Source organism: Macaca nemestrina, chromosome 1, assembly GCF_043159975.1.
Source record: "Macaca nemestrina isolate mMacNem1 chromosome 1, mMacNem.hap1, whole genome shotgun sequence".
Classification (NCBI taxonomy): Eukaryota; Metazoa; Chordata; class Mammalia; order Primates; family Cercopithecidae; genus Macaca; species Macaca nemestrina.
The window spans coordinates 195,897,854-195,915,239 of NC_092125.1; the positions used below are offsets into that span (position 1 = coordinate 195,897,854).

General features: G+C 49.9%; 1 protein-coding gene across 1 annotated transcript in view; it reads left to right on the top strand.

The window, feature by feature from the left end:
- Nucleotides 1-1,170: 1,170 nt before the first annotated feature.
- LOC105495220 (inositol polyphosphate-5-phosphatase B) overlaps nucleotides 1,171-17,386 on the top strand; it is an 84,279-nt gene continuing 68,063 nt past the window's right edge. The window contains 6 exon segments of the mRNA XM_071095892.1: nucleotides 1,171-1,304; nucleotides 1,974-2,056; nucleotides 2,423-2,517; nucleotides 4,674-4,771; nucleotides 4,899-4,928; nucleotides 8,342-8,452. Of these exon segments, the coding sequence (XP_070951993.1) occupies nucleotides 2,000-2,056; nucleotides 2,423-2,517; nucleotides 4,674-4,771; nucleotides 4,899-4,928; nucleotides 8,342-8,452 (391 nt within the window). The 5' untranslated portion in view covers nucleotides 1,171-1,304; nucleotides 1,974-1,999.

Genomic DNA, 17,386 nt, shown 5'->3' on the forward strand with positions numbered 1-17,386 from the left:
GGAGACCGTTCACAAGTCACAACAGTCACCCACTCCCCAGCGCCGACGCCCATTCCTTCAGTTTGGGTCAAAGCTTGAGAGAAGGTGTATTTATTAAAATATTTCAGTAAGGAATTCACTAACTCCATAGATAACTGTGTGCCAGCAACTGCTGGTGTATTGATGAAAAGGCATAGTCCTGTCCAACGGGAGTTTACGGCCTAATTAAAAGGCCAATAGGCCAAGTGAGAATCCTTATCTGAGCTGGGTGAGCAATCACAGCTCACTGCAGCCCTGAACTCCTGGGCTCAAGTGATCCTCCCATCTCAGCCTCCCAAGTAGCTGGGACTACAGGCATGCACCCCATACCCAGCTAAATTTAAAAAAAAATTTTTTTTAGAGATGGGGTCTCAAACTCCCTGCCTCAAGCGATTCTCCCTCCTTGGCCTTCCAAAGTGCCAGGATAACAGGCATGAGCCACTGTGCCCAGTCCCTGTGCTGGCTCTTTTTGTCCATCTGGGGTAACCTCCTTATCTTAGATGGGGAAATTGAGTCCCAAGGGAAGAAAGGTCTTGGCCAAGGTCACACAGCCAGGTGGATCAGGGGAAGGACATTGTCAGACAGGAACAGTGTCATACCCTTTATAAAGTGCGTTCACACCCAGTAGCCTCAAACAGCACTGTGTGGCAGGAGGGCTAGGTGGGGCTGAGGGAGGAAATAGGGCAGTGTGTGGCGGTACAAATGGCCCAGGAGTTGCAGTCAGACTTTCAGTGGAGTCCCAGTGTTGCCACCTGCTAGCTACAAGACTTAATGTCAAACTGCTTACCCTCTCCAAGGCTCAGCTTCTCCACCTGGAAAACGGACATAATGGTTCTTCATAGTCTGGTTCTCCCTCCATTAAACCAGGAGAGGGTAGTTATTTTAGGGAAAGAGTTTCAGCAGAGGTCCGGGCTGTTTACCCTGGAGTGAGAAGAGCTGATGATGGAACTAAGGAGGAAATAAAAATGCATTATATTCTTCCCCTAAGATAAAATGTGACCATCTTCCTCCTGGGCAGGAAGCTTTGGCCCCATGACCTAGAGGGCTGGGGATGGGAGTGAGGGCAATCATTTGAAAACCTTTCTGGAATAGGGAGCCCAGTGTACCCCAGGACCTAAGGGGTTAATGGGGATGGAGAGACTCCCCACCCCACGACTGACTCGGGCATGCTGGGACTTGCAGGCTGACTGACCACCGAGTGGCGCAGGGGCTGTTGGGAAATGTAGTCACTGTCCCGGAACCTGGGGCAGCGGAGTCCTGTGTGCCCTGCGGTGACAGCTCAGGAGGTAGGTAGGTGGCAATGGCAGGGAGCTGTGGGTGGGAGCAGAGTAGGAAAGCCAGGGCAGGGCTGGGCAGGAGGGAGTGGGCAAGCTGAGGGCTGGGACACCCCCTACCCACCCCCGCCACCGGCCTGCAGCTGATGCAATGGGCCTGCTGGGGCGGGGGTGAAGGGCAAGCAGCAATGGGACACTTCCTGTCTCCAAGGAGAGAGGAATGGGACCCTCCTGAATGACAGTAAGGGGATGTTCCCTGAACCCCACATGGACACACCACTGACACCTCCCAGAGAGGTGCCAGCAGAACAAAAACTCTCCCCAAAAGACAGGCAGAGCCCTGTCCTAGGAGCAAAGGGACCAGGTCCCCTTCTCCAATCCACATACCCCGCTTCCAACAAGTAGACCACACTCAAGAGCAACTGGATGCCCTCCCAGACAAAGGCAGTACAACAAACTGTAGATCCCAGCAGGGGCAAAGGGACTGGACCCCTAACCCTAAAAACTGAAAGACCTATTCTAGGGAGGAGAAGGAGTAGGAGGAGGAGAAGGATCAGGCCTCCCCAGTACTGTCTCCCGCCGCAAAGGCCCCTCCCTCCTGCATCCCACCCCTCTGAGGCAGCTCCATCACCCCATGCGTAACTTGTTGACCAAAGGGGGCTCCCATCTCCCCTCCCACAGGGTGTGTGCACTCAGCAGGAGCCAGCATGGACCAGTCTGTGGCGATCCAGGAGACGCTGGCTGAGGGGGAATACTGCGTCATCATATCCTTCCTGTGCTAACTGCAGCCCTGAGCCTGCCCTGGCCTTGGGAAGAGGAATGGAAGGTGTCGAGGCGTCTATCCCCTCTCCTGCCTCTCTGAACCATCAGGGGAGAAGGAAATCAGTATTTACTAAGTACTTACTGAGTCCTAGACTCTCCGCCAGATGCTTTAAATATGCAGTCATCCTCCTAACTCCCTATGAAGTTGGGGATTATTATCCTCATTTCATAGATGAGGAAGGCTTAGAGAGTGACTGGCCCAAGGCCACACAGTGAATCTGGGGGACAGGGGAACGGAGGAAGGTGGGACAGCCTGGGTGGGGAGCGGCCTCGCCTCTGGGTTGTCTTCCCTTGACTCTGAGCCGCAGGCGGTGCAAGGTGTGCTGTGTGAAGGGGACAGCCGGCAGAGCCGCCTCCTGGGACTTGTGCGCTACCGCCTGGAGCACGGCAGCCAGGAACATGCGTGAGTGAGGGGCTTGGTCCCCACCTGTCTGGGCCATGGGGTTGTTCATCACTGCACCCTCCAGCTCAACTTCAACCGTCACTCCAGGGCAGGGTCTGAGTCTCCTAGAATAATTATCAAAATGACAGTTAATATTTTTTGAACACTATATTCTAAACCCTGCACAGGTACTAACTTATAATCCTCAAGATCTAAGGAGGAAGTTTCTTGAGAAGAGAGAGTTTAACATACTGGTCCAGATCTTGAGCCTCGTGGTCCAACTGCCTGGGTTCAAACCTAGGCTTTGTTACTAACAAGCCACATGATCTATTGTTTGTTTTGAGACAGAGTCTTGCTCTTCGCCCAGGCTGGAGTGCAGTGGCGTGATCTTGTTTCACTGCAACCTCTGTGTCCCAGGTTCAAGCAATTCTTGTGCCTCAGCCTCTTGAAGAGCTAGTATTACAGAGGTGTCTGCTACCATGCCTGGCTCATTTCTGTATTTTTAGTAGAGAGGGGGTTTCACCACGTTGGCCAGGCTGGTCTTGAAGTCCTGACCTCAAGTTATCCACCTGCCTTGGCCTCTCAAAGTGCTAGGATTACAGGCATGAGCCAGCATGCCCAGCCTCACACGGTCTTTTTTTAAGAGACAGGGTCTCTTTCTGTCACCCAGGCTGGAGTGCAGTGGCGTGATCTTGGCTCACTGCAACCTCTGCGTCCCAGGTTCAAGCAATTCTCGTGCCTCAGCCTCTTGAGGAGCTGGTATTACAGAGGTGCCCACCACCATACCTGGCTCGTTTCTGTATTTTTAGTAGAGATGGGGTTTCAGCACTTTGGCCAGGCTAGTCTTGAAGTCCTGACCTCAAGTTATCCACCTGCCTTGGCCTCCCAAAGTGCAGCGCACCCAGCCTCACATGGTCTTTTTTTTTAGAGACAGGGTCTCTTTCTGTCCCCCAGGCGGGAGTGCAGTGGTGCACTCATAGCTGCACGCTGGAACTCCTGGCCTCAAGTCATTCTCCCGCCTCAGCCTCCCAAAGTGTTGGAATTTTAGGCAAGAGCCACTGTACCTGGTGGAACCACATGATCTTGAGCAAGTTGTTTTACTCCTCGATTTGTCCAGATTAGAGAGTAAAGTGAGTTAGGCCAGGTGCAGTGGCTCATGCTTGTAATCCCAACACTTTGGGAGGTTGAGGAAGGAAAATTGCTTGAGGCTAGGAGTTCAAGACCAGCTTGGGCAACAAAGTGAGACCTCCCTCTCCGGCCCCCCGGCTCCATCTCTACAAAAAATAAGAAAATTAGCTGGGCATGGTGGTGCATGCCTGTAGTCTCAGCTACTCAGGAGACTGAGGTGGGAGGATCACATGAGTCGAGGAGTTTGAGATTACAGTGAACTATTATTGCACTATAGCCTGGGCAACACAGCAAGACCCTGTCTCTATAAAAAAGAAAGAAAGAAAGAAAGAAAAAAAAACAAACACCATGGGGTGCACAGAAAGTGTTCAATAAGGCCGGGTGCAATGGCTCACACCTGTAATCCCAACACTTTGGGAGTCTGAGCTGGGAGGATTACTTGAGCTCAGAAGTTCAAGACCAGCCTGGGCAATATAGTGAGACCCCTATCTCTATTTCAAATAATTTTAAAAAATAATAAAGAAAAAAGAAAAAAAAAAAAAGAAAGTGCTCGATAAATGTTGTCTAGTAACACCCACATACCACACAGAAGCAGAGAGAGAGTAATAGCTGTCAAAGGTCTCATAGCTGGTGAGTGACTCAGGGTCTAGGAGCTGGGAGGGAGGGGCCTTAGACATTTTCTGATCCATCACCCCAATTTTACAGATGGGAAACAGGTTCAGGGAGAGAAGTGGGTAGCTAAGGTTACACTGTTTCTGTCACACACAGTGCTAGAATGCACCATGGTTAGATCAAACATGTGTTTGTGTTTTACTAACAATCAGGGGCTCCTGCAGATGAGAAAAATTCTGGTTTGATGACCTCATCCATACAACTGCAGTCTCTGATGGGCACCATAGACAGAGATGGCATGAGGAGTGTGCCTAGCCAGGGCACCACCAGCACAGTATTAGGGACTAAGGAGGGAGTGTGAGCACCCCGAGGCCTCCAAGATAGGACTGAGGGACAGCCAGCAGGCCCCCATCCTCACCTCTGCTTCCTGCCCTTAGTCTCTTCCTCTATACGCACCGGAGGATGGCCATTACTGGGGACGATGTCTCTCTGGACCAGATAGTGCCAGTCTCGCGGGATTTTACGCTGGAAGAAGGTGCCACAGGAGGCTGGGTGGTATGAATCCTCTCCTATGGGCCCCTCAGGTCATCTTTGTCCTTGATGGGGGGGGTAAGGGGGAGTAAGCTCAATTGCTAAGGGCATTCTCATTTCCCTCCCCACAGTGTCCCCGGATGGTGAACTCTACATCCTTGGTGAGTGGTCCTCTTGGTCTGGGTCTCACTTGGGGCAGAGGGTACCTGATCTTCAGAGAGAGAATGATGTAAAGTAAGAGCACCCCCTGGTAAACTTATTGCAGCAAGTAAGACCCTGTAGGATCTGGCACTACCCATCTCCGTGGGCTCATCTCTCATCACTCTCCTCCTTGCTGCTGTTTCCGTCCCCCCGCCGATATCACACGTTCTCACCTTGGAGCCCCTGCACACGCTGTCCCATCCTCCTACAAGCCTCACATCTCTTCACCTAGTCAACTCCTACTCAGCCTTCAGGGCTTCCATTCATGCATTTCTCTTCCCAGGCAGCCTTTGTTAAACCCCTGAAATTAGGCCAGGGCGGTGGCTCACGCCTGAATCCCAGCACTTTGGGAGGCTGAGATCATGAGGTCAGGAGTTCGAAACCAGCCTGACCAACATGGAGAAACCCTGTCTCTACTAAAAATACAAAATTAGCCAGGCGTGGTGGTGCATGCCTGTAATCCTAGCTACTTGGGAGGCTGAGGCAGGAGAATTGCTTGAACCTGGGAGGCGGAGGTTGCGGTGAGCCGAGATCGCACCATTGCACTCCAGCCTGGGCAACAAGAGCGAAACTCCATCTCAAAAAACAAAAACAAAAACAAAAACAAAAAACCCTGAAATTGTTTTGTATCCCACTGGATACATGTGCCTCTGTTCTCCTCTCTTCTCTTCTCTTCTTTCTTTCTCTCTCTTTCTCCCTTTCTTTCTTTCTCTCTCTCTCTCTCTCTCCCTGCTTCTCCCCCTCTCCCTCCCTCCCTCCCTCCCTCTCTCTCTCTCTTTCTCCTGCCTCTGCCTCCCAAGTAGCTGGGATTATAGGCGCCCACCACCATGCCCAGTTAATTTTTGTATTTTCCATAGAGGCGGGGTTTTGCCATGTTCACCAGTCTGGTCTTGAACTCCTGACCTCAGGTGATCCACCTGCCTCAGCCTCCCAAAGTGCTGGGATTATAGGCATGAGCCACCATGCCTGGCTTGCCTTTTTCTTTTGCCAGCCTCTCTCAATCAGTGATGTAATTATTTATATTGACATATTTAATGTCTGTCTTCTTTGCTATACAACAACAATAAAAATAGAAGCAAATAATGAGTCAATGATTATCCTATGCCAGCATTATGCTAAAAGTTTTATATACACCAAATCAGGCTTTTCTCTTTTTTTTTTTTGAGACAGAGTCTCTGTTGCGCAGGCTGGAGTGCAGTGGCATGATCTCGGCTCACTGCAAGCTCTGCCTCTCAGGTTCATGCCATTTTCCTGCCTCAGCCTCCCGAGTAGCTGGGACTACAGGCGCCCACCACCACGCCCAGCTAATTTTTTGTACTTTTTTTTTTTTTTTTTTTTTGAGACGGAGTCTCGCTCTGTCGCCCAGCCCAGGCTGGAGTGCAGTGGCGCGATCTCGGCTCACTGCAAGCTCCGCCTCCCGGGTTCACGCCATTCTCCTGCCTCAGCCTCCCGAGTAGCTGGGACTACAGGCGCCCACAACCGCGCCCGGCTAATTTTTTGTATTTTTAGTAGAGACGGGGTTTCACTGTGGTCTCGATCTCCTGACCTTGTGATCCGCCCGCCTCGGCCTCCCAAAGTGCTGGGATTACAGGCGTGAGCCACCGCGCCCGGCCATTTTTTTTTTTTTTTGAGACAGAGTCTCGCTCAGTCGCCCAGGCTAGAGTGCAGTGGCCGGATCTCAGCTCACTGCAGGCTCCGCCTCCCGGGTTTACGCCATTCTCCTGCCTCAGCCTCCCGAGTAGCTGGGACTACAGGCGCCCGCCACCTCGCCCGGCTAGTTTTTTGTATTTTTTAGTAGAGACGGGGTTTCACCGCATTAGCCAGGATGGTCTCGATCTCCTGACCTAGTGATCCGCCCGTCTCGGCCTCCCAAAGTGCTGGGATTACAGGCTTGAGCCACCGCGCCCGGCCTAATTTTTTGTACTTTTTCAGTAGAGACGGGGTTTCACCGTGTTGGCCAGGATGGTCTCGATCTCCTGACCTCGTGATCCACCCTCCTCGGCCTCCCAAAGTGCTGGGATTACAGGCGTGAGCCACCGCGCCCGGCCTAAATCAGGCTTTTCTCACAGCTCTATGAGGTTATCACTGTTTTCATCTCCATTTTATGGACAAGGTAACTGAGGCCCAGAGAAATTAAACAGTTTAGTAAGGGGTGGAACGAAGATTCAAACTCAGAGAATCCAGATTCTAGAGTTCACACTCTTTTATTTTATTTGTTGAGACAGGATCTTGCTCTGTCACTTGGGCTGAAGTTCAGTGGCACAAATATGGTTCACTTCAGCTTCAACCTCCTGGGTTCAAGCAATCCTCCCACCTCAGCCTCCCAAGTAGCTGGGACTCCACATTTGGCTAATTTTTTATAGATATGGGGGAGGGGGGCCTCACTATGTTTTCTAAGCTGGTCTCAAACTCCTGGCTTTAAGTAATCCTTCTGCCCTGGCATCCCAAAGTGCTGGATTACAGGCATGAGTCACTGTGCCCGGCCTAACCCACATTTTTTTTTTTTTTTTTTTTTTGAGTCAGAGTCTCACTCTGTTACCCAGGCTGGAGTGCAGTGGCGTGATCTCTGCTCACTGCAAGCATCGCCTCCTGGGTTCACGCCATTCTCCTGCCTCAGCCTCCCGAGTAGCTGGGACTACAGGTGCCCATCACCACACCCGGCTAACTTTTGAATTTTTAGTAGAGACGGGGTTTCACCACATTGGCTAGGCTGGTCTCGAACTCCTGACCTTGTGATCCACCCACCTCTGCCTCCCAAAGTGCTGGGATTATAAGTGTGAGCCACCGCGCCTGGCCCGAGCCCACACTCTTAATTGCTGTGCTAGGTTACTTCTGTTTGTCTCTTAGTTCAGCAGATGTTTTGAGTGCTCACCATGTGCCCAGTATTGGGTATATGCTATGAATAGGGAAGCCTTCTACAGTCTAGCTCCCTGAGACGGACCCACGCGTATTCTCTTCAGCATGGTATTCCCTGTGCCTATCACACTACCTGGCACAGTCAGGTAGACTGGCCCATGGACATCCCCTCGTCTGCCTCTATGTGCTTTTCATTTCATCAGGAGGGGTACAGACTACATATCCAGAGAACCTGTTCTCTCCCTCTCCCAGCTCCATCTAGTACTGCAGTTGAGGCTTATTGACTTTTCAGAGCCTTCATCTGCCTCCTCTATAAAGAGGGGATGATGTTAATTTGGAACTCAGGGTACAGAGGGTTTCCTTGTGCCAGCAGCAGTCCCAGGTAAGTTGCTTAAGGACTGAAGGGGCTTTGGGAGTCCGGGTTGCTGATTCTCCATTCTGAGGACTCTAGCCTTAGGCTGCATCAAACACTTAGCTCCTGGCAGCCAAGGGTTCATTTCCTGACTCCTTTGTGCAGGCTCAGATGTGACCGTCCAGCTGGACACAGCAGAGCTTAGCCTCGTATTCCAGCTACCTTTTGGTTCACAAACCAGGATGTTCCTCCACGAAGTTGCCAGAGCCTGTCCAGGTAGGTAAGACCCCAGGCTCCCTGGGGGTGGGTGGGTGCTGGGTATTCACCCACCCACCCCAGTTGACTTTCCACCCTTTAGACTCATACCCCATGGTTTCTGTGTCCTTTCAAAGCTGCTGGTGTAAAGCCACAGTGCCCCCAGGCTGCCAGCCAACCATGGTGTTTGCTTTTGTGTTTACAGTTTCTGGAGTTGAGTGTTAACCAGAGCAGGGCCCCTTTGCCCTCCTGGCTCTGGGCAGGGTTGCACAGGGTAGGTTGTGACTGTGATGCAGAATCTCTTACAAGTTGGCAGGCTAAGCAGCTTCCAGCAGCCCAGCTTCCCTCTGTCTGCTACCCACAGCTAGAACTCACAGCTAGAACCATCTGTCATATTGGCTTTCCTGCCCCTGAACCCTGCTGTCACTCACTGCAGCTGAGAAAATGGTCTAGCTTTGGGCTAGCAGTGAAAGGTTAGTGGCCTCTAGGACAAAACTTGTTTAGAATGGGAAGTTAGCCCAGCAGGTAAAGGAGAGTTTGTGTACAGAGCAGAGGATTAGTCATAGAACATGCACATTCAAGCCAACAGGTGCTGGGGCTTAAGTGTTTACCCAGCACTTTTAGCTGTCTTCTTTCAGGCTATCTCTTGTCTTTGTGGCAGTGGGAGAGGGCTGGTCTTCTCTGTGGTCTTGCTGTGGAGCCTGAGCCTCCAGGGATTTCACCTTTTTTGCTTGCTGTGCCAGGAAGTGGACTGCCCTTGGATTCAAACTAGGGGATAAGGGAAAAGGAAGCAGAAGCAGCAGCTAGGCTTAGTAGCTTGCTTGTAATCCCAACTACTTGGGAGGCTAAGGCGGGAGGATCACAGGAGCCCAGGAGTTCACAGCTACATTGAGCTATGATTGCTCTACCACACTGCAGCATGGGCAACAGAATGAGACCCCTGTCTCTAAAAAATAAAATAAAAAAAGGAAGTAGAAACATGATTGTAGAGCCTTGAATGCCTGGTTAAGATATTTATTTATTTGATTTTTTTGAGACCGAGTTTTGCTCTTATTGCCCAGGCTGGAGTGCAGTCGTGCAATCTGGGCTCACTACAACCTCCACCTCCCCAGTTCAAGCAATTCTCCTGCGTCAGCCTCCTGAGTAGCTGGGATTACAGGCGCCCGCCACAATGCCCAGCTAATTTTTTTTTTTGAGATGGAGTTTCGTTCTTGTCGCCCAGGCTGGAGTGCAATGGTGTGACCTTGGCTCACTGCAACCTCTGCCGCCTGGGTCCAAGCGATTCTCCTGCGTCAGCCTCCCGAGTAGCTGGGATTACTGGCACCCACAACCACGCCCAGCTAATTTTTGGATTTTTGGTAGAGACGGGGTTTCACCATGTTGGCCAGGATGGTCTTGAACTCCTGACCTCAGGTGATCCACCCGCGTCCGCCTCCCAAAGTGCTGGGACTGCAGGCATGAGCCACCACGCCCAGCCTAATTTTTTGTATTTTTTTTTTGTATTTTTTTTTTTTTTTGAGACGGAGTCTCACTCTGTCGCCCAGGCTGGAGTGCAGTGGCCGGATCTCAGCTCACTGCAAGCTCCGCCTCCCGGGTTCGGGCCATTCTCCTGTCTCAGCCTCCTGAGTAGCTGGGACTACAGGCGCCCGCCACCTCGCCCGGCTAGTTTTTTGTATTTTTTAGTAGAGACGGGGTTTCACCGTGTTAGCCAGGATGGTCTCGATCTCCTGACCTAGTGATCCGCCCGTCCCGGCCTCCCAAAGTGCTGGGATTACAGGCTTGAGCCACCACGCCCGGCCAATTTTTTGTATTTTTAATAGAGACGGGGTTTCACCACATTGGTCAGGCTGGTCTCGAACTCCCGGCCTAAGGTGATCCACCCACCTTGGCCTCCCAAAGTGCTGGGGTTGCAGGCATGAGCCACGGCACCCAGCCAAGAGGTTTAAAATTTATTAAGCAGTGGGAAATTTATCTCTAAATCTTAAAATAATGATAACATACTTTATGATTATTATTAGTAGTTGTAGGAGGTATAATAATAGAAATAACACCAAAGAGCCTGGGTTTTGAGGCTATACAGCCCCTTGAGTTTGAAACCCATCTCTGCCAGTTCCTAGCTGACAACTTTGGGCAAGCTACTTCACCTCTCTGAACTGTAGTTTTTATAGGCTTCTGTATGTAATGAATACCTTATACATGGGGTTGTGAGAATTAAATGAGATAACACATGTAAAAGTGCCTACCACAGAGCAAGAACTCAGAAAATGTTTTTCCCCTCTACAAGAAGACTCATAGCTCGCATTCATTGTTGATTTGGCATGTGTTAGGCACTATTCCAAGAACTTTTCACACATTATCTCATTTACTCCTTTTTTTAAAAAATTTAAAATTTAATTAATTTTTTTTTTTTTTTTTTTTTTTTTTTTTTTTTTTGAGACGGAGTCTCACTCTGTAGCCCAGGCTGGAGTGCAGTGGCCGGATCTCAGCTCACTGCAAGCTCCGCCTCCCAGGTTCACGCCATTCTCCGGCCTCAGCCTCCCGAGTAGCTGGGACTACAGGCGCTGCCACCTCGCCCGGCTATTTTTTGTATTTCTTAGTAGAGACGGGGTTTCACCGTGTTAGCCAGGATGGTCTCGATCTCCTGACCTCGTGATCCACCCGTCTTGGCCTCCCAAAGTGCTGGGATTACAGGCTTGAGCCACCGTGCCTGGCCAAATTTAATTAATTATTTATTTTTGAGATGGAGTCTCGCCCTGTTGCCCAGGCTACAGTGCAATGGCACGATCTTGGCTCACTGCAACCTCCACCTCCCGGGTTCAAGTGATTCTCCTGCCTCAGCCTCCCAAGTAGCTGGTACAGGCGCGTGCCACCATGCCCAGCTAATTTTTTGTATCTTTAGTAGAGATGAAGTTTCCCCATGTTGACCAGGTTGGTCTCGAACTCCTGACCTTTTGATCCACCCACCTCAGCCTCCCAAAGTGCTAGGATTACAGGATTACAGGCATGAGCCACCGTATCCGGCTTTTTTTTTTTTTTTTTTTTTTGAGACCGCGTTTCACTCTTATTGCCCATCTGGGCTGAAGTGCTATGGCGCGGTTTCAGCTCACTGCAACCCCTGCCTCCAGGGTTCAAGTGATTCTCCTTCTTCAGCCTCCCAAGTAGCTAGGATTACAGGCACCTGCCACTATGCCTGGCTAATTTTTTTTTTTTAATTTTATTTTTTGAGACAAAGTCTGGCTCTGTCGCCCAGGCTGGAGTGCAGTGGCACAATCTCAGCTCACTGCAAATTCCACCTCCTGGGTTCAGGCTATTCTTCTGCCTCAGCCTCCCGAGTAGCTGGGACTACAGGTGCATGCCACCACGCCCGGCTAATTTTTGTATTTTTTGATATAGACAGGTTTTACCATGTTGGCCAGGCTGGTCTCGAACTTTGGACCTCAGGTGATCCGCCCACTTTGGCCTCCCAAACTGCTGGGATTATAGGCGTGAGCCACTGTGCCTGCCCAAATTTTATATTTTTTAGTAGAGATGGGGTTTCACCACTTTGGCCAGGCAGGTCTCGAACTCCTGACCTCAGGTAACCTGCCCATCTCAGCTTCCAAAAGTGCTGGGATTACAGGCGTGAGCCACCTCGCCCAGCCTCTCATTTACTTTTTTTGTGTGTGTGTGAGACGGAGTCTTGCTTTGTTGCCCAGGCTGGAGTGCAGTGGCGCCATCTTGGCTCACTGCAACCTCTGCCTCTTGGGTTCAAGTGACTGTTCTGCCTCAGCCTTCTGAGTAGCTGGGATTACAGGCGCAGGCCACCATGCCTGGCTAATTTTTGTATTTTTAGTAGAGACGAGGTTTCACCATACTGGTCAGGCCGGTCTCGAACTCCTGACCTTGTGATCCACCTGCCTCAGCCTCCCAAAGTGCTGGAAATACAGGTGTGAGCCACCGCGCCCAGCCTGGCCTCATTTACTCTTTACCACGATCTTACAAGGGAAGTATTATCTATGTGTCCATTTCATAGATGAGGAAACTGAGGCTCAGAGAGGATAAGAGTGTTGCCTGAGTACCTAGCTGGTAAATGACAGAGCCAGGATTAGGCAGGATTATATAGTTCTACTCCAGGCCAGGCACGGTGGCTCATGCCTATAATCCCAGCATTTTGGGAGGCTTAGACGGGTGGATCACGTGAGGTCACGGGTTCGAGACCAGACTGGCCAACATATAGTGAAACCCCGTCTCTACTAAAAACACAAAATTAACTGGGCGTGGTGGCCCACACCTGTAGTCCCAGCTACTTGGGAAGCTGAGGCAAGAGAATTGCTTGAACCCAAGAGGTGGAGGTTGCAGTGAGCCAAGATCATGCCACTGATTGCCAGCCTGGGTGACAAAGCGAGACTCTGTCTCCCCACCCCCCTTAAAAAAAAAAAAAAAAAGTTCTACTCCAGAACCTGAGCTCTTGCGTGTTTTGCTCTAGTGCTTCTTTAACTCATGGTACCCTCTCGCCTGTAAACAGCTCAGGAAGGCTTCATGTAGGAGGTGAATTTTTGTGGAGAGAGCTAAGCCAGGAAAGGTCAGCGGAGAGCATCTCATGAAGGGTCTTAGCTACCCAGCAAAGAGCCATTAAGGAATTTTAAGCTGGAGAGTGATAAGGCAAGATTTGCAAGTTAGAAAAGTTCTTCTGGCAATAGTATAGAAAAAGAGAGGCCAGGCCGGGCGCGGTGGCTCAAGCCTGTAATCCCAGCACTTTGGGAGGCCGAGACGGGCGGATCACGAGGTCAGGAGATCGAGACCATCCTGGCTAACACGGTGAAACCCCATCTCTACTAAAAAAATACAAAAAAAAACTAGCCGGGCGAGGTGGCGGGCGCCTGTAGTCCCAGCTACTCGGGAGGCTGAGGCAGGAGAATGGCGTAAACCCAGGAGGCGGAGCTTGCAGTGAGCTGAGATCCGGCCACTGCACCCCAGCCTGGGCGACAGAGCGAGACTCCCTCTCAAAAAAAAAAAAGAAAAAAAAAAAAAGAAAAAGAGAGGCCAGAGCAGGGAGATAGGAATGTATTGGAATGGCTAAGGAATGGAAAATGAGGCTGGGACTTGGGAGAGCCCTGGCGATGGGAATGGGGAAGAAGGGGTGGACTTGCAAGATACGGAGGCATCTTGCAACTGATGAGAATGAGGGCACCATGGGGGCAGTGAGTTTGGGTTACTTTCACAACTTCATCTGCAGAGATAAGAACAGTGCCGGCCTGCACGGTGGCTCACGCCTGTAATCCCAACACTTTGGGAGGCCAAGGCGGGCAGATCACAAGGTCAGAAATTCAAGACCAGCCTGATCAATATGGGGAAACCCGTCTCTACTAAAAATAAAAAAAAAAAGATTAGCCAGGCATGGTGGCACGTGCTTGTAGTCCCAGCTACTCGGGAGGCTGAGGCAGGAGAATCGCTTGAACCTGGGAGGCAGAGGTTGCAGTGAGCCAGGATCGTGCCACTGCACTCCAGCCTGGGTGACAGAGCGAGACTCCATCTTAAAAAAAAACAAAAAAACAAAAAAAAAAAACCGAGTGTGGTGGCTCACGCCTGTAATCCCAGCACTTTGGGAGGCCGAGGCGGGCGGATCACAAGGTCAGGAGATTGAGACCACGGTGAAACCCCGTCTCTACTAAAAATACAAAAAATTAGCCGGTCGCGGTAGTGGGCGCCTATAGTCCCAGCTACTCAGGAGGCTGAGGCAGGAGAATGGCGTGAACCCAGGAGGCGAAGCTTGCAGTGAGCCGAGGTCGCGCCACTGCACTCCAGCCTGGAGGACACAGCGAGACTTCGTCTCCAAAAAAAAAAAAAAAAAAAAAAACCCAAAAAACAAAAAAACCCAACAAACAAACAAACAAAAAACAGTGCCTGGCATATAGCAGGCACTTAATAAGTATTTGTTGACTGCATGAACAGAGGTTGGTAGCTATGAGAATGAGAGAGGAGTCAAGGATGACTTCTTTCTTTTAGGATTGGGTGTGTATCTTGCAGTCCCCTTACCTGCTCATCCTTCTGAAGTCCACACCACACCTGGGGTAACCAGCAGAGAAACTCTGTACCAACCAACTTCTCCGAGTGCTTGTCATGATGAGGATTTCCTTAGGGAGGGACCTGGGTGAGAAGGGACTCTCAGTATTGACAGACTCTTAGATATCCACCAGCCCAACTCTTTCATTTTACTAGAGGCACTAGAGGCAAAAGGAACTAGTTTTTTTTCACCCAGTCCTTGATGGATAATGTTGTACAGCACGAAACGCCAGAGAATGGAAGTGTCTTGGCTAAGAGTCTACTATTAGAGAAACTTCGGCTAACAAGGGATCACAGTTAGCTAACATTAATTGAGCACCTACTGTGTGCCAGACATTTTTCTAGATATCGAGACAATGCACAACAACTGTATTTCTCCGTTTAGTCTTCTGAACAATACTAAGAAGTAGATATCCTGTTTTACAGACGAGTAAATTGACACAGAGGAGGCAAGTAACTTACCCAAGATCAATCATCAATTGAAGTAATAGGGGCCGGGTGTGGTGGCTCACCCCTGTAATCCCAGCACTTTGAGAGGTCAAGGTTGGCGGATCATGAAGTCAGGAGTTCGAGACCAGACTGATCAACAAGGTGAAACCCTGTCTCTACTAAAAATTCAAAAATTAGCCAGGCGTTGTGCCACGTGCCTGTAATCTCAGCTACTCAGGAGTCTGAGGCAGGAGAATCGTTTGAACCCGGGAGGCAGAGGTTGCAGTAAGCGGAGATCATGTTACTGCACTCCAGCCTGGGCAGCAGAGGAATACTTTGTCTCAAAATAAATAGATAAATAAATAAATAAATAAGTAAAATAAAAATAAAATTGAAGTAATAGGACCAGGTTTGAAACTTCAGGTTCTGATGCCAAAGCCCTCGGAGTTCAGAGATTTCAGTGCAGATCCCAGCTCTGTTACTTCCTAGATGTGAATGTGAACACTACATTTTATCTATTTTTTATTTTATTTTAATTTTTTGAGATGGATTCTAGCTCTGTCACCCAGGCTGGGGTGCGGTGGTGCAATCTTAGCTCACTGCAACCTCTACCTCCTGGTTTCAGGTGATTCTCCTACCTCAGCCTCCTGAATAGCTGGGATTACAGGTGCCCGCCACTATACCCGGCTAATTTTTGTATTTTTTTTTTTTTTCCTTGAGATGGAGTCTCACTCTTTCACCCAGGTTGGAGTGCTGTGGTGTGATCTCAGCTCACCTACACCTCCCAGGTTAGAGGGATTCTCCTGCCTCAGCCTCCCGAGTAGCTGGGACTACAAGTGCAAGCCACCATGGCCAGCTAATTTTTTGTGTTTTTTGTAGAGATGAGGTTTCACCATGTTAGCCAGGATGGTCTCGATCTCCTGACCTCATGATCCTCCCACCTCAGCCTCCCAAAGTGCTGGGATTACAGGCATGTGCCTGGTCCTACTATATTTTATTTTTTCAGACCTTGGCTTTTTTATTTATACAATGGAAGTATAAACTTGCTTTCTCCAATAATCCAAGAGTTTTGTGAGGATCAGACAAGGCCAAGTACGGGTTAATAGTATGTAAATGCTGAAGATAACTTAAAAGTTGCGTCTGGCAGTGCCATAGTCAGGACTGGAACTCAAGTCTTCTTATATATCATGTCCTTGCACATCCCATTCAGTTCGGTCAGGTTCATGATGCTCTACAAACAGAGCAGGCAGGATAGCAGAAGGGTTAAGAGCAATTGTTCCAGAGTCAGATAGTTTGAGTCAGAGGGTTTGAGTCAGAGACAGAGGTGACTCAAGAATTTCTAGGAGCCAGGCGCCGTGGCTCAAGCCTGTAATCCCAGCACTTTGGGAGGCCGAGACGGGCAGATCACGAGGTCAGGAGATCAAGACCATCCTGGCTAACACGGTGAAACCCCATCTCTACTAAAAAATACAAAAATCTAGCTGGGCGAGGTGGTGGGCGCCTGTAGTCCCAGCTACTTGGGAGGCTGAGGCAGGAGAATGGCATAAACCCGGGAGGCGGAGCTTGCAGTGAGCTGAGATCCCAGCCTGGGCGACAGAGCGAGACTCCGTCTCAGAAAAAAAAAAAAAAAAAAAAAGAATTTATAGAAAGTAGAGTGGCAGTCTGATTAAGGGAGAAACAGAGGACTTGTCTTGATATATTTCATAGTAAACACACTGCTTACTTAGAGTGTGTGTTTCTCTGGCGTGGGCTGCCAACTGCTGGTGGAGGTTATGGGTGGTGAAATCCCCCAACCCTCTGGCATTTGTTTGAATCCTCCACTCTGCTAGTCAGTCTGTGACCTCAGACTTAATCTCTCTGAACTTGGTTGCCTTGTATATAAAATTGGAATAATAGGCCGGGGGTGGTGGCTCACGCCTGTAATCCCAACACTTTGGGAGGCCGAGGCGGGTGGATCATGAGGTCAGGAGATGGAGACCATCCTGGCTAATATGGTGAAACCCCGTCTCTACTAAAAATACAAAAAATTAGCTGGACATGGTGGCACGTGCCTGTAGTCCCAGCTACTCGGGAGGCTGAGGCAGGAGAATCGCTTGTATCCGGGAGGCAGAGGTTGCAGTGAGCCGAGATCGCTCCACTGCACTCCAGCCTGGGCGACAGAGCGAGATTCCGTCTAAAAAAAAAAAAAAAGAAAGAAAGAAAAGAAAAAGAAAATTGGGATAATAGTTTCCTCCTTCATAAAAGGTGTGTTACGAGGAGTAGGAAGATAATATTTATAAGAAGCACAGACCTTGGCACATAGTTACCGTGAGGTTCAAGGAATGGCGGTGGTCTCTGCCTTGGAATAGTACTTTTGTGTTCACAATTATTCTTGCAGTTGAACCTTAGTGCGCACAGAACCCTTCTGTGCGCGAGAGGTAGAGGGCTGGAGTCTCTCGGGATAATACAGTCATGCAGAACTAGCTCATCAAGCCCGTGGCTCAA